The following is a 17,015-nucleotide window of genomic DNA, read 5'->3' as shown; positions in this document are numbered from 1 at the left end:
TTTTATTTTTAGGATTTTAAAGATGATAAAAAATGCTTGGAAGATGCGGCTAATGGAAGTCACCGTTGTAGCCTTCAAAGCCCTCAAAGACAACTGCAAAACCCTCCATCAATGTTTTACATACACACTGCAAGTATATATATAATGTAGTACCAGACACCTTCATAACAATATGTACAATATACACACTGCAAGTATATATATAATGTAGTACCAGACACCTTCATAACAATATGTAAAATATACACACTGCAAGTATATATATAATGTAGTACCAGACACCTTCATAACAATATGTAATATGTACGATATACACACTGCAAGTATATATATATAATGTAGTACCAGACACCTTCATAACAATATGTACAATATACACACTGCAAGTATATATATAATGTAGTACCAGACACCTTCATAACAATATGTAATATGTACAATATACACACTGTAAATATATATATAGTGTAGTAACAGACACCTTCATAACAATATGTAATATGTTTTATATACACGCTGCAAGTATATATATATATAATGTAGTAACAGACATCTTCATAACAACATGTAATATGTTCAATATTTACTGTATTTTGGTCATTTTAATCAATGCCGGGACTAATTTCTTCCGCGTATAGATTGCCGTTTCCATAGCAGCGCACTTCCGACTTCTGGCAACAACTGTGTACTACGTCCGGAAACAAACGCGAGTGTATTCAAATCATGCCAGACTTGATAACAAACAACAAAGACGACTATTTTTGGACAGATGAGGATTCACAACCTTATCTTTTTGAAGCTGAATATACAGAGGATGAACTGCTGCTTACAGAAGCCAGCATGAAGGAAGTGTGATACATTGGAGTGAGGTGAAAATGACTCGAAGCTGCAAATGTGGAACTTGAAGCCAAGCTATTTCAACATAAATGGGAGTGCTTACCCAAATAAACCGGAAAAAAACGTTGCGGACAGCTGGACCAAACGCACAACTGAAGTGAGTCACTTTAATATCGATCATGATACACGCAGCACGTCATGCGTGTTATTACAACTACAGTACATATGCTGTCTGGCTAGCTGTGTACAAACAAAACATGAAATGATACTAACCAGATACTGTAATATGATTGTTCATGTTTTTCAGTCAGTACAGATTGGTGTCCTATCACAGTGTTGTGAATTACAAACTCAAACATGTTTCGTGCTGACGTAGAAGCCAGCTTATCTCTTTCAGTAGCAAGCTTTTACGGCTATTACCATAGCGTGCCGATGTGTTAGTACGCTAGAAAAATAATTCCTCAGTATTCGCTTTTACAATCACAATGTTACTACAGCTTGGTTATTATACAGGTTTACGGAATGTAAATGTAGTATTGGTTTTTGAATGCATTTTTAAAGTGATGTAAAGGTAGAATTTAAAGATGTCCGATAATATCGGGCTGCCGATATTATCGGCCGATAAATGCTTTAAAATGTAATATCAGAAATTATCGGTATCGGTTTCAAAAAGTAAAATTTATGATTTTTAAAACGCCACTGTACGGAGTGGTACACGGACGTAGGGAGAAGTACAGAGCACCAATAAACCTTAAAGGCACTGCCTTTGCGTGCCGGCCCAGTCACATAATATCTACGGCTTTACATACACACAAGTGACTGCAAGGCATGCTTGGTCAACAGCCATACAGGTCACACTGAGGGTGGCCGTATAAACAACTTTAACACTGCTACAAATATGCACCACACTGTGAACCCACACCAAACAAGAATGACAAACACATTTTGGGAGAACATCCGCACCGTAACACAACATAAACACAACAGAACAAATACCCAGAACCCCTTGCAGCACTAACTCTTCCGGGACGCTACAATATACACCCCCCGCTACCCACAACCTCAACCCCGCCCACCTCAACCTCTTCATGCTCTCTCAGGGAGAGCATGTCCCAAATTCCAAGCTGCTGTTTTGAGGCATGTTAAAAAAAATAATGCACTTTGTGACTTCAATAATAAATATGGCAGTGCCATGTTGGCATTTTTTTCCATAACTCGAGTCGATTTATTTTAGAAAATCTTGTTACATTGTTTAATGCATCCAGCGGGGCATCACAACAAAATTAGACATAATAATGTGTTGATTCCACGACTGTATATATCGGTATCGGTTGATATCGGAATCGGTAATTAAGAGTTGGACAATATCGGAATATCGGATATCGGCAAAAAAGCCATTATCGGGTATCTCTAGTAGAATTGATTGCTCCCATTAGCTGCATTGCTAGCCACCAAAAACAAGCTTGATTTTTGTATGTTAGAATGCAAAAAAAACCTGAACCTTTTGTCTTCTTGTCTCTCATAATGATTGTGAAGAATAGGCAAAATTCTAAAAAACATATGTTGTGTTAAACCACTAATGGTGACATGAGCTAGCCAATGGTGTTCTTGTTATATTTTTCTGCTTTGAAAAATGTAACTGTGAGGAAGTTGCAAACAACACCTTTAAAGTGAACTTTAACAACTAACAAGAGGAGTTTTGTCATGAAAGCCAGTGAAGTTAAAATGGCATATGTCGAACGAGCATGTCACCATTGTGCTCAACTGACTTCAAAAGAAGCCATGAAAGATGAACTATTAAACACAATACGGTTCTGTTGTCGATTATAACTAAAATGAAGAAAAGTATTTCACAACCTGCTTGCCAGGCATTGTGGAAGTGCTGGCGGCCTACTTCCCTCTTTGGCACCAGCACCGGATGCCGCGACATCCCTCTTATCACTTTCCCCCGACAATGTCGCTTCCTGCTATCACTTTTTGTGCACGCCGTATGTGTTGCTGATGAAGCAGTGCGGTTCGAAGCCTGTCTCCTTGAAAATGGAAACAACAAAACGGTTTGGCGTGCCTGCAAGTAACAACTCATGAAGCTTTAATGGCATTCTGTTCTGACTACTCCTCCATGCTGGAGCTGTGCCTCTGTGTCTATTTAGTGGTCCATGGTACGGTAGTCCAGAGAAGTCTGATCGGTCACCTCACAGAGTTCTGCTTGACATTGGTCTATCCAACGCTGTGACCTAAGCGTGCAGCATCTGGACCATAGTGACATGGCCCAATGAATTGATTAACGTGGACCCCGACTTAAACAAGTTGAACAACTTATTCGGGTGTTACCCTTTAGTGGTCAATTGCATGGAATATGTACTGTACTGGGCAATCTACTAATAAAAGTTTCAATCAATCAATCAAAAAAATCCTGCCTCACATGTCCTTCAATGCTGGTTGGAATGAATGTGTTTTGATTTCCCCCCCGGTCTGATTTTCTTCCGGAACATCATCAGAACTTTTGGGTATGCGTCACCAGAAGTACTGAGAAAATTCTGGAATTCCTGACATGATGTTTCCAGATGTAGCTAACATTTGTGTTGGCGAGGCTTCTCTTCTGGATCACATCAGTCCGTGTGAGCGAGTGTCACGCAAGGAAGAGGCTCTAATAATGATGCCTTGATGAGCTTGTTTATTTGTACACTATATTGCCAAAAGTATTTGACCACCCATCCAAATGATGAGAATCAGGTGCCCTAATCTCTTGGCCCGGTGTATAAAATCAAGCACTTAGGCATAGAGACTGTTTCTACAAACATTTGTGAAAGAATGGGCCGCTCTCAGTGATTTACAGCGTGGAACTGTCATAGGATGCCACCTGTGCAACAAATCCAGTCGTGAAATTTCCTCACTCCTAAATATTCCAAAGTCAACTTTATTATAAGAAAAGTGAAGAGTTTGGGAACAACAGCAACTCAGCCACCAAGTGGTAGGCCACGTAAACTGACAGAGAGGGGTCAGCGGATGCTGAAGCGCATAGTGCAAAGACTTTCTGCACAGTCAGTTGCTACAGAGCTCCAAACGTCATGTGACCTTCCAATTAGCCCACGTACAGTACGCAGAGAGCTTCATGGAATGGGTTTCCATGGCCGAGCAGCTGCATCTAAGCCATACATCACCAAGTCCAATGCAAAGCGTCGGATACGGTGGTGTAAAGCAGTGGTCCCTAAACTTTTTGTAACCGCGGTCAACGCTTGAAAATGTGTCCCACGGACCGGGGGACAAACTATAATAGTTTATTTACTTGTTATTATTCACAAGCAGCCCCCCAACCTTGTCAAAATCTCCCTAAACTTGTACCATTTGTCTGTGCTGCATTTTATTTGTTTAATGATTATATTTTTTTTGTTATTGACACTTTATTATTAATACCAGCCCTGCAGCCTTGTCAAAATGTGTCCAAACCTGTCCCACTCGTTTGTGCTGCTAAATGCTTTTGTCTATGTATTATAGTTTGTATCTTATTAACAATTATAGTTTTGATAATAGTTAATAACATAAAACATGATGTAAAACAATAACAGACAAAAACATTTTGTAGCACAAATGAATGGGACATGGTTGGCGGAGTTGGTTATGAATAACAAAACGTTAATAACAAACAGAATAGTTAATAACATATAAACTAATAGTCAGACAAAATAATTGTGTAGCACAAACAAATGGAAACATTTTAGGGAGATTTTGATAAGGCAAAATCAAAACTTTTACAGCACAAACCAGCACAAAGGAATGGCAGAGTTATTTTAAAATTTACCACGATAAGGGGGGCCAACTTCACGCAGGTGTGACACAGACCGACATTTCATTTCATTCATGTGATCACCCCTCTAGTAAGTAACCAATGACAGACAACCACCACCTTTCTGAGTAAAAATACCTGAAATAAGACAGGAAATAATCCACAAAGTCAGGGCAATTGCACTAATATGGCGGACTAAAAAGGACAAGCAAACGGGCCGTGGCACAAATGCAAAGTTTAAGCGCAGGAGAGAGAGGGGACGTCGTGCCCAAGTCCAGCGTAACTCGTTTATAACGTATGAACCTGAAACAATACAAAAATAATTCCATCGTAAGTTATTAATATTAAGACAGGCACATGTAAACGTGTTAATTGCTTGATTATATTACAATAGTACGTACAAATACGCATTAAAACACTCCTACAGACATCACACATTGAGCGGTTTAGTTAGTAAGAATTGTTATAGTTATATTGTTAAACTTAGAAATGTTGCTTGGAGTTATTTATGAATATTCCTTTCGAGCAGAAACACTATGGTTGGTTTTACTTTCGGTTTAAAGCAGAAACATGAAGTGCATTTTCAACCAGCAGCACCTACAGTGAGTGAACTTATCCAAAAGATGGCGCCATAGCACAAACAATAACACGCCTGTTCAGTGTCTCCGCTGGCGCAGATGAAAACAATTTTTGTTCAATACAAAGAAATCCATAAATTAGCTGCACCGTTTTATTAGCCGCAGGCTTCAAAGCATAGGAATAAAGTAGCGGCAAATTTGCGCTCTAGCGCAATTTTTTAATAAAACAGAGACAAAACTGCTCCTCAGAGGAAAACACAGACAAAACTGCTTGTAACTTCCGGTAGGAACGTCTTCGAGAGACATGAAACAAAAACCTCTACGTAGGTCTCACTTAGACCTACATTTCATAGATTGACACTCTTCAGCAAAAATCAACAGGAAGTTTGCAATCCCTCCTTCAAAACTACATTTTTGTTAAAACCGGTCACCAAACATCAAACATTATCTCCTCTGAGCGCGTTTGTCGTTTCGGCTTCAAACAACTACAGGAGAGAGATTGAACCCTTCTGATTGACGGATACTCAAAGAGTTTGGATAAGTGCTACGGTTTTGATTTTACGAGCCTTCAAAGAACCGCTGCGCTGATAATGCTGCTGTGATTTTACGAGCCTTAATAGAACCACTGTACCACTGCGCTGATGTCAACAAAAGTATTGGGACACTTAGGACTAGCACCTGCCAAATATGCGGGCCCGACCAACGCTGCTTGCAGCTTTAATTTTAAATTGCCTTTCAAATGTCTATTCTTGGTGTTGGGTTTTACCAATTTCCCCAAAAAATGCGACTTATACTCCAGTGCGACTTATATATGTTTTTTTCCTTCATTATTGTGCATTTTCGGCCGGTGCGACTTATACTCCGAAAAATACGGCATATAATTTCCAGGCTTTCGTGGGCCAAATAAAATGATGCGCCGAGCCAAACCTGGCCCTCGGGCCTTGAGTTTGACACTTGTGTCCGAGCATGAGTCCGCCCCAAATTTGACCCCCACCTCCCCCATCTTCTGTGGTAATCTAGGTCTGAGGAAAGGAGTGCTCAACGGAGGGATGTCTCAGTTCCAGGAAACGATGCGGCAGCAGCTGGAGAGCTCCATGCACGCCGAGATGGAGAAACTGTTGAACACGGCTTCGGGCGACAACAGAGAGGTAACTCTTCGTACCCACCGCAACCCCACTCCATTCCCACTCCCATCTCGCCTTCTGCCGCCATCTGCTTGCGATTTGGGAGGTCATGGAGCAAAGCTGGGAAAACACAGGAGTGACACATACTGTGCGGCGGTGCCAAAGAGGGTTCCGCCCGCAAACAAGCACATACAGTACTTAAAGCATGTGTGTGGAGGGCGGAGGCCACACTCAACTGGCGTCAACTGCAGCGTGTTTGTATCAAGCAAGGTAATGTTGGCTTGTCAACATCATGGATTTCAGCACAATGGATTGAGGTTGCTGCCAAGAATAGTCTGCAATGTTATTTGTAGAACAGAAGGCACTCACACGGAGCAGGTCTACAACCGTGCTCTTCGTACATTAAAGCAGTGTTTTTCAACCACTGTGCCGCGGCACACTAGTGTGCAGTGAGATACAGTCTGGTGTGCCGTGGGAGATTGTCATTTCACCTACTTGGGTTAAAAATATTTTTTACACACAAGTAATTATTAATCCGTAAATAATGTGTTGTTATTGAGTGTCTGTGCTGTCTAGAGCTCGGCAGAGTAACCGTGTAATACTCTTCCATATCAGTAGGTGGCAGCAGGTAGCCAATTGCTTTGTAGATGTCGGAAACACGTCGTGTCATGATCACAATATGCAGACGACAGCGGAAAGCAGCGTGCAGGTAAAAAGGTATCCTATGCTTAAACCAAAAATAAACAAAAGGCGAGTGCCGCTAAGAAAAGGCATTGAAGCTTAGGCATGGCTATGCAAAACGAAACTAACACGGCTGCAAAGTAAACAAAAACAGAATGCTGGACGACAGCAAAGACTTTCTGTGGAGCAAAGGCGGCGTCCACAAAGTACATCCGTACATGACATGACAATCAACAATGTCCCCACAAACAGGAATAGCGTCCGCACAATTTAAATAGTCTGGATTGCGAAAACAAAACATGTGTGGGGAAAAGCGCTCAAGGGAAGACATGAAACTGCAACAGGAAAATACCAACAAAACAGGAAAAAACACCAAAATAGGAGCGCAAGACAAGGACTAAAACACTACACACAGGAAAACAGCAAAAAACTCAAAATAAGTCATAGCGTGATGTGACAGGTGGTGACAGTACACCTACTTTGAGACAAGAGCTATATTGATGCATGCTTGGTTATGCTTTAAAGTCATATCCAACAATTGCGAGAACGACTTTTTACTGTCAATATCGGCTGCTGAGTATCGTTTTTTTATTGATTTCTGCTGGTGGTGTGCCTCAGGATTTTTTCAATGAAAAAAGTGTGCTTTGGCTCAAAAAAGGTTGAAAAACACTGCATTAAAGGACTTCACGATAGCGCCAATTCACGTAATTTATACGCGGCCTCGCAAAATTGTCTAGTGTCCACACATTTTGGTCATTTTCGTGTAATGTAATGGTGGATCTTTGGTCAAAATGTTGCATAGATAATGTTTTACAGACCATCTTCAAGTGGCTTTCTGACCGTTTCTTCAGGATGCGGCGTTTTGTGGGCGGTCTTATTTACGTGCCTCCACTTTGACAGCATCATCATTGTTGCACGGGTAGTTTTTAGCGCTTCCATAGCGAGTTTAATGACAGATATAAGTTAGAACTGTACCCTACTTTATATTAGAAATGGCAACAGCGGGGGATGAATGCCCCACAACAAGAGGATAGAGAAAAAGAAGGAGCTTATTAACTACGGCGCAGACTACAATGCAACTTTTCAGGACTTATGCAGATCCTAAAAAACATCAGCAGGTACCAATAGGTTGAAACAAAACGCCAGAAAATATGTCTCCTAATAGGTGCCATTTTGGGGTCCTTATACACACATCATAATAATACTGTATGTTGAAGCACGGTAGCTGTAATGCTCCGACAATCCATCAAGCGGTGCGGTTTCTTAGCTTACCAAAGTCATACTGCTCCATTTTTTTGTGTAATGTTCTATATTCTCAATGAAACATCAAAGTTTTGGTGTTGCTTGCTAATCCGTACTTGCTAGCGTCATTTATTGAACAAGCGTCAACCTGCAGTCCCCACGTATCTCTTGTGTGTGACTGCCATCTAATGGTCACACCTATCATTACACCATGTATCACAAAAAATTGCCTCGAGGTCGGTAAGTGTTGTAGTAGTGTTTATATCCGTGAAAGCAGACTCCAGAGACTTGTAAACTTCACACAGCTTCCTTTACTCGTGCTTGTTAATCCACACTGTTAATCCCCACAACACACTCAACGGCGCCCCCTCTGGACGCTATGTGATATTGTACTTAACATCTGTACAGTAAGCACAACCAGGATTAATATGTACATTAGGCGCACCGGGTCATAAGGTGCACTGTCCATTTTTGAGGAAATGAAAGGATTTGAAGTGCGCCTTACAGTCCGGAAATTAAGGTAATTTTGCGGTGGCGTTGCGCCACGCTTAGTTACATCAAGGGGAAACCCAGCTGCCCTAAAACACAGCACATTTTTGGTGCAACTTTCTAAAAAGTAAAAAAGCTGCTTTAAATTCAAGCATTTTGGGCTGCAACAGTCAAAAAAAAGCCAGCAAAATCTTGGAGGGACTGTAAAGAGAACTCACTGAACCCCACAAGGAACATCTACCTTGGTATGACACCTCAAACAAACTGTAACAAAAACATAAACATTGGAAATAAAGGGCAAACAGGTGTAATGAGAAAATGTTGCATTATTAACACTACTAACACAAAGCTGCCATGCAGGCAGGGTTTTTACTTCAAAACGGTCATCCCTCGAAAAATAATAAAAACCTATGATCGACAGAACAATCTGAAGTTGATCTAGAGATTTAAGCAATGAAAGTAATAATATATACTTCACATCAAATATTCCATTTTGAAAAATGTTGCAATGTTGGCTTTTCTTTGACAAAAAGTGCATCAAACATAAAAACCCTGTGTAAATCGTTATAGCCACAAATGAATTTAAAGTTGATCTATAGATAATTAAGTGTTGAAAGTAGAGATGTCGGATAATGGCTTTTTTGCCGATATCCGATATTCCGATATTGTCCAACTCTTAATTACCGATTCCGATATCAACCGATACCGATATATACAGTCGTGGAATTAACACAATATTGTGCCTAATTTTGTTGTGATGCCCCGCTGGATGCATTAAACAATGTAACAAGGTTTTCCAAAATAAATCAACTCAAGTTATGGACAAAAATGCCAACATGGCACTGCCATATTTATTATTGAAGTCACATAGTGCATTATTTTTTTTAAACATGCCTCAAAACAGCAGCTTGGAATTTGGGACACGCTCTCCCTGAGAGAGTATGAGGAGGTTGAGGTGGGTGGGGTTTGAGGTGGGGGGGTAGCGGAGGGTGTATAAGCAACTTTGGGTACTTAGAAAAGCGCTATATAAATCCCAGGTATTATTATTATTATTATATTGTAGCGTCCCGGAAGAGTTAGTGCTGCAAGGGGTTCTGGGTATTTGTTCTGTTGTGTTTATGTTGTGTTACGGTGCGGATGTTCTCCCGAAATGTGTTTGTCATTCTTGTTTGGTGTGGGTTCACAGTGTGGCGCATATTTGTAACAGTGTTAAAGTTGTTTTTACGGCCACCCTCAGTGTGACCTGTATGGCTGTTGACCAAGTATGCTTGCATTCACTTGTGTGTGTGAAAAGCCGTAGATATTATGTGACTGGGCCGGCACGCAAATGCAGTGCCTTTAAGGCACGCCCCCAATATTGTTGTTTGGGTGGAAATCGGGAGAAATTCAGGAGAATGGTTGCCCCGGGAGATTTTCGGGAGGGGCACTGAAATTCGGGAGTCTCCCGGGAAAATCGGGAGGGTTGGCAAGTATGACGGGGAGACGCAACTGTTCTGTACTTCTCCCTACGTCCGTGTACCACTCCGTACAGCGGCGTTTTAAAAAGTCATACATTTTACTTTTTGAAACCGATACCGATAATTTCCGACATTACATTTTAAAGCATTTATCGGCTGATAATATCGGCAGTCCGATATTATCGGACATCTCTAGTTGAAAGTAAAAAAAAAAATTATATAGAGCTTATTTTTTAACATTTTAATGAGTGACACTTTAACGCTCACCAAAATTTAAACATTTAGGTTAAATTATCAAATTGTAGACTGTAAAATTTACATTAGATTTTACAGTTAAATTTCGCCGACTGAGTTTTTTACCGTAAAATCAACTTTGGTACTGTTTTTTTTCCATATACAGTAAGACACTAAAACATCAAAAAACATTAAAACAACAGGATTTTACGGTAAAAAAAAACCCAACTCTGTTGCTTGAATTTTACCGTTAAAAACAGTGGTATTGTTTCTCCATTCCATTCTATTTATTCCATTTTTTTATATGCTGGAAAAACCCCACTGCTTTTACTGTAAAATTCTGGTGACTAAGCTGCCAGTTTTTAAAGTAAAATTATTATTTTTTTTTTATTATGTAAAAGAATATATTGTTAATGTATTATATATATATGCATGTATATTCATATATTACTCATTGTTAAAAGCGGCCCTCTGAGCACAACCATAACTGCGATGTGTGTGTAGACTCTTTCTGTTTCCAACAGAACCATAACATTCTGGAAACCCAGAATCCAAGCTGCAATGAATAAATTGACACAGCTAAGCAGATGAAAATCTCCTTGGCGGAGGTGATACTTTTTCTTTGAGCAAGCCTTTGGTCCACACAATGAAATCTTGTCCGCGGACTTGCGATTGGCAGTACATTTGTGACGGCTAAAGAGAGTGATGATACGTTTGCGACCCAAGAAGACAGACTTGTTATGAGCACAAGGCAGTCATTAAGTCTGCAAAGGCACCAAACAAACCAAACAGGTGGGGCATGCAGCGATGACTGAGACTTGGGAATGAAAAATCTTGAGAATATGCATGCATGTACTGTTTCTTGTGTCACAGTGTACATTGCTTTAGATTAGTATGCACATGTATTGCCTGTTCCCACCAGGGTTGTCCCGTGCTAACATTTTGGTACTGGTATAGGGCTGGGCGATATATCGATATACTCGATATAGTTTGTCTCTGTGCGATATAGAAAATGACTATATCGTGATATTCGAGTATATGTTCTCACACAGTTGCTTTTAGCTACAGGGCATTACACTACAGGCGTTTCTCCCTGTCTTGTCTCTCCTTCTCACAGAGACATAAACAAGCGCACCTTCTTACATACGTCACGCGTGCAACGTCACATGCCCTCCCCGAGCAGAGAGGTAGCTACATGGGTAACATTAGCTGTGATGCTAACGGTGCGTTGCGAGTGGTAATACGAGAGAAAGAAGGTGCGAATCTGGTAACAAATGGAGGAAGAATTAATTCCCACGAAAAACAGCACGGGGTCCATCGTCTGGCGGTGGTTTGGCTTCAAGCGGGAAGATGTTGAACAATTATGCGGCAAAAGCGTTGCTACAAAAAGTAGCACCACTGCTAATTTGTAGCATCATTTGAAAAGTCACCCACTAGAGAAGGAGGAGTGCTTGAAACTCCGCATGTCAACATCTCCGGCAGGTGCCACACCAACAAAATGCCAAAGCAACAATTTCCAGATCAACACCGTATGAAAAAGAAATCCACAACAGAAGGAGATAACGTCCGCAGGAACCTACCACATAGAAAAGGACATACGCTATTTGATTTCCTATTATGCAGCTCATTTTTACTTGACAGTTATTGAAATATCTTGTGTGACATCATGCACAAAAGTGCACTTTATTTGTTTGAAACTATTGTAGTGGCGTTCTGTACAAAAAGTGCACTTTAATTTAGTGTTGTTTTGATATGTCATCTTAGTGACATCATGCACAAAAGTGCACTAATAGCTTGTTTTAAAATGTCTGACAATCTTGCACTTACTGTTTTGTAAATGGCATGAATGTTTGTGCCACTGCTTAATAACTGTTTAATAAATACAGTTTTGGTAAATTGACTTAGTTGTGGTTTCCCTCTCTGCATGAAAGTTTAAAATGAGCATGTATTAATGCAGTATGAAGAAGAATGTTTTAATGTAGACACATAGAATCATCATACTGCTGTGATTATATGCATCGAGTCTTCATTCAAGGCTAAGGCAAAATATCGCGGTATATATCGTGTATCGTGACATGGCCCAAAAATATTGAGATATTAATAAAAGGCCATATCGCCCAGCCCTATACTGGTACCAAAATGTGTTTTGATATTTTTCAAATTAAAGGGGACAAGAAAAGTGTCATTATTGGCATTATTTGCACATAACACCTTTTGATACATAAAACATGTTTTTATTGCAAATAAATAAAATAGTGAACATACTAGACAACTTCTCTTTTACTAGCAAGTAAGCAAAGGGGTTACAAAGGCTCCTAATTGGGCTGCTGACATATGCGGTAACATATTGTGTCATTTATCATTATATTATTTTGTCAAAATTATGAGTTAAAAAATGAATGGATTAAATATGAATCTATTTGATTACTGTTAATATCTGCTTACGTTCTTTTTCAACATGTTTTATCTACACTTCTGTTAAAATGTAATAATCACTTATTCTTCTGTTGTTTGATACTTTACATAAGTTTTGGCTGATACTACAAATTTGGGAATAGATCCGATACAAAGTAATTACAGGGTCATACATTGGTCATCATTAAAGTTCTATCGTGTCCAGGGGTGTATTTCTTGAGTTTATAAACAATAAATAAATGACAGAAGATTGTGTGATCATAAAAAAAATATTGATTGTGGTATCGACTAAATACGACTCTATGGTTACAGTCTGTATTTGTATAGATCCACCTATTTGTCTACATTCAGGAGCGCCAGCTTGCTGTTAGCTATTCTATCCTCCTTCGGTGTGTAGTGAAGCATATTTAGCTATTTCCTCGTCCTGCAGGGAGGACATTTGTATGAAATGTAGTTTATTTGTCGCCATGGAGGCGAGGATTAGTGATTTAGAAGTGGCTAAAACACTGTGGACGGACATGAGTCGCTAGATAGCTAGCTATGTATATTTTAAAACAAGCGACGCTTCACAGAGCCGTGTATGGAGAGAGGGATTATACATTGTCGGATAACACTTTGTGTTATTATTGTACTTCCTGTTGCATTTCATAACTGCACACTTATTGCTTGTGGTGTACTCAGCCATGTTCTATGGCAGTGTTTTTCAACCTTTTCTCAGCCAAGGCACATGTTTTTCATTGAAAAAAATCTCCAGGCACACCACTAGCAGAAAACATTAAAAAAGGAAATTCAGCAGCCGATATTGACAGTAAAAAGTCGTTCTCGCAATTGTTGGATATGAATTTAAATCATAACCAAGCATGCATCACTATAGCTCTTGTCTCAAAGTAGGTGACTTATGTGGAGTTTTTTGGTGTTTTCCTGTGTGTTTTAGTTCTTGTCTTGCGCTCCTATTTTGTTGTTAATTGCCATGTCATATACGAATGTACTTTGTGGACGCCGTCTGATGCTCCACACGCTGTAAGTCTTTGCTGTCGTCCAGCATTCTGGTTTTGTTTACTTTGCAGCTAGTTCAGTTTTAGCTTTGTTTTGCATAGCCTTCCCTAAGCTTCAATGCCTTTTCTTAGCGGCACTCGCCTTTTGTTTATTTTTGGTTTAAGCTTTAGACACCTTTTTACCTGCACTCTGCCTCCCGCTGTCATCTGCATATTGTGATCACGACAAACCATGTTCCCGACATCTACAAAGCAATTAGCTACCTGCTGCCACCTACCGATATGGAAGAGTATTACACAGTTACTCTGCCCAACTCTAGACAGCACAGACACTTGGCACATTTGCGGATTATAATTAACGGTTTGCAAAAAATATTTGTAACCCAATTAGGTGAAATTGCATAACCTCCCACGGCACACCAGACAATATCTCACTGTACACTAGTGTGTGGTTGAAAAACACTGTTCTATGGGAACAACTCGGCTTGTAGGGCATACTGGTACTAATGAATCTAAAAAGGTTCTGCACTGCCTTTAAAAAAAAAAAAAAACTGTACTTTTTTTCCATGCGCCTGAAGGCGCTTCGTGGTGACGTTGCAGGTACTATGAGCCCAGGTGCATGGGAGTCAACACACACAGCAGATTGGCCGTACTCTCTCTGATTGGTCAAAAGCCCCTCACCTGACCTGAAACCGAGTTGGCCAGACTTTCTCTATACACGGCTCTGGCGCTTCAGTGTTTATAGCTCCACCTTTATCATTAGTTTTTAGGCTAAAATGTGTCCATTCTCCCTCTTCTTTCTCCACACTGTTTTCGCTGTGCAAGTGCTCTGTGTGTTGACTCACATGCGCCTCGGCCCGAATTACCAGCAATGTCCCCACAGGGTGCTTTCAGGCGCATAACAAAAAAATACCGGTCTTTCTCAAAGGCAGTATAGTACCTTTTTTGATACATTAGTACGGCGGTACTTAATTAGTACCAGTATCATACTTGCCAAACCTCCAGATTTTCCCGGGAGACTCCCAAATTTCAGTGCCCCGAAAATCTCCCGGGGTAACCATTCTCCCGAATTTCTCCCGATTTCCAATATTGAGGCCGTGCCTTAAAGGCACTGTCTTTAGCATCCTCTCTCACCTGAAAAGGAGACTATTATATATGTGTCCGTTATCCATAGGTTTATCTATAACCCATAACGTAGGCAGTCACAGAGCTATTTCTCAGCGTGTGTTTATTCCAGCCGGCACGTTAATACACTGACACTCAACATCCGGATTCCCATCATTCATTGCTTCAAAACTACGGCAAGTAGTAATGTCCAAAAACATAACAGAGACGAAGCAGAAGAACAAAGAAGAGACATGGCGACGACGAGTAAGAAGAAAAAGTAGGCTTGCAAGTTCCAAAATGATTGGAAAAAAATAATTTCAGTTCATCCAGGACAGTTTGAAGGGGAAGGGGTATGCTGCCTGCACATTTTGTAGATCAGACCTTTATGTGTGTGTGTATATGTGTAAATAAATGAACACTGAAATTCAAGTATTTCTTTTATTTATATATAAATATAAATATAAATATATATATATAAATATAAATATATATATATACATATATATATATTTATTTTATTATATATATATATATAATAAAATAAATATATAAATATATATATATATATATAGCTATAATTCACTGAATGTCAAGTATTTATTTTATATATATATATATATATATATATATATGTAAATATATATATATATATATATATATATATATATATATATATATATATATATATATATATAATAAAATAAATATATAAATATATATATATATATATATATATATATAATAAAATAAATATATATATATAGCTATAATTCACTGAATGTCAAGTATTTATTTTATATATATATATGTATATATATATATATATAGATATGTATATATAATAAAATAAATATATATATATATATATATATAGCTATAATTCACTGAATGTCAAGTATTTATTATATATATATATATATAAAATAAATACTTGAATTTCAGTGAATTTTAGCTATAAATATACTCCTAACCCCTTAATCGTTATAGCCACAAATTAATTTAAAGTTGATCTATAGATAACTAAGTGTTGAAAGTAAAACAAAAAAATGTATATACAACTTATTTTTAACATTTTGGGTCCACGGAAACTTTAACACTCACCAAAATTGAGGGGTGCTTTAATAGTTTTGAAAATAAAAAATATCAAAATGGCCTTTGCATGCTTAAATTTTTTCAGCGTGCGGCCCTCAGTGGAAAAAGTTTGGACACCCTCGCCATAGAACATGGCTTATACCCCATAAGCAGCAAGTGTGCAGTTATGAATGCAACTGGAAGCACAGTAACGCAAAGTGTTACCTGACAATGGACACACACGCACACACACACACACACACACACACACACTGTCCTGGTTGTCTGTTGAACAAAAAATGCATTGTAGTCTCCTTACGTTCTTTAGAACTATCATGTTAGATCAATCACCAGATTATTTTTACAAACAGTTTTTAAAATCACCTAACACATATTCATGACACTAGGAATGCCAGCAATGGCTATTTGGCACTTCCTGCTCCCAGGACCAATCTCCTCAAACATACAGTCATGTATAGATGTACATCATTCTGGAATCGGTTGCCATCTCACATTAATCTCTCACAAAGTAAAATGTCATTCAAGACAGCTTTGAAGATACACCTATTGCAGCTGCCTACATGACGTGATTTTTTAATACTGGGTTTAACTAGCTTTTTTATCTTATTTTTTAATTTTTCCTTTGTATAATGTTTGGTAATGCACATATTCTTTGTATTTTTATTTTGTATGCTCCTATATGGACCCCAGGAAGACTAGCAGTCGCCTTGGCGTCAGCTAATGGGGATCCATTCAATAAACAATTAACACACACTGTGCCACACGTCGCTAAGTGAAACCTTTGTGTGTTTCAGGTGTGCAGGAAAGACTTTGAGGGCTTCAAGAGTCTTTTCCACAGATTTCTGCAGGTGAAGGGGCCTTCAGTGGAGTGGATCAAGATACAACGGCCGCCCGACGACTCGGTAAGTCCACTTCCTGTGCAGCCTGCCCATACATTACTTGTGTTATAAAAGGTACAATAAGCCAAGCGATTGCCACCA

General features: G+C 39.1%; 1 protein-coding gene across 2 annotated transcripts in view; it reads left to right on the top strand.

The window, feature by feature from the left end:
• The window catches only part of ugp2b (UDP-glucose pyrophosphorylase 2b), a 66,010-nt gene that overhangs the window by 14,594 nt on the left and 34,401 nt on the right, over positions 1-17,015 (top strand). For both annotated transcript variants that reach the window (XM_062059486.1, XM_062059485.1), the window contains exons 2-3: positions 6,220-6,347; positions 16,830-16,937. In XM_062059486.1, the coding sequence (XP_061915470.1) occupies positions 6,249-6,347; positions 16,830-16,937 (207 nt within the window). In that variant the 5' untranslated portion in view covers positions 6,220-6,248. The remainder of the gene's footprint in view (positions 1-6,219; positions 6,348-16,829; positions 16,938-17,015) is intronic.

Source organism: Entelurus aequoreus, linkage group LG09, assembly GCF_033978785.1.
Source record: "Entelurus aequoreus isolate RoL-2023_Sb linkage group LG09, RoL_Eaeq_v1.1, whole genome shotgun sequence".
Lineage (NCBI taxonomy): Eukaryota > Metazoa > Chordata > Actinopteri > Syngnathiformes > Syngnathidae > Entelurus > Entelurus aequoreus.
This window is presented reverse-complemented; position numbering and strand designations above follow the sequence as displayed.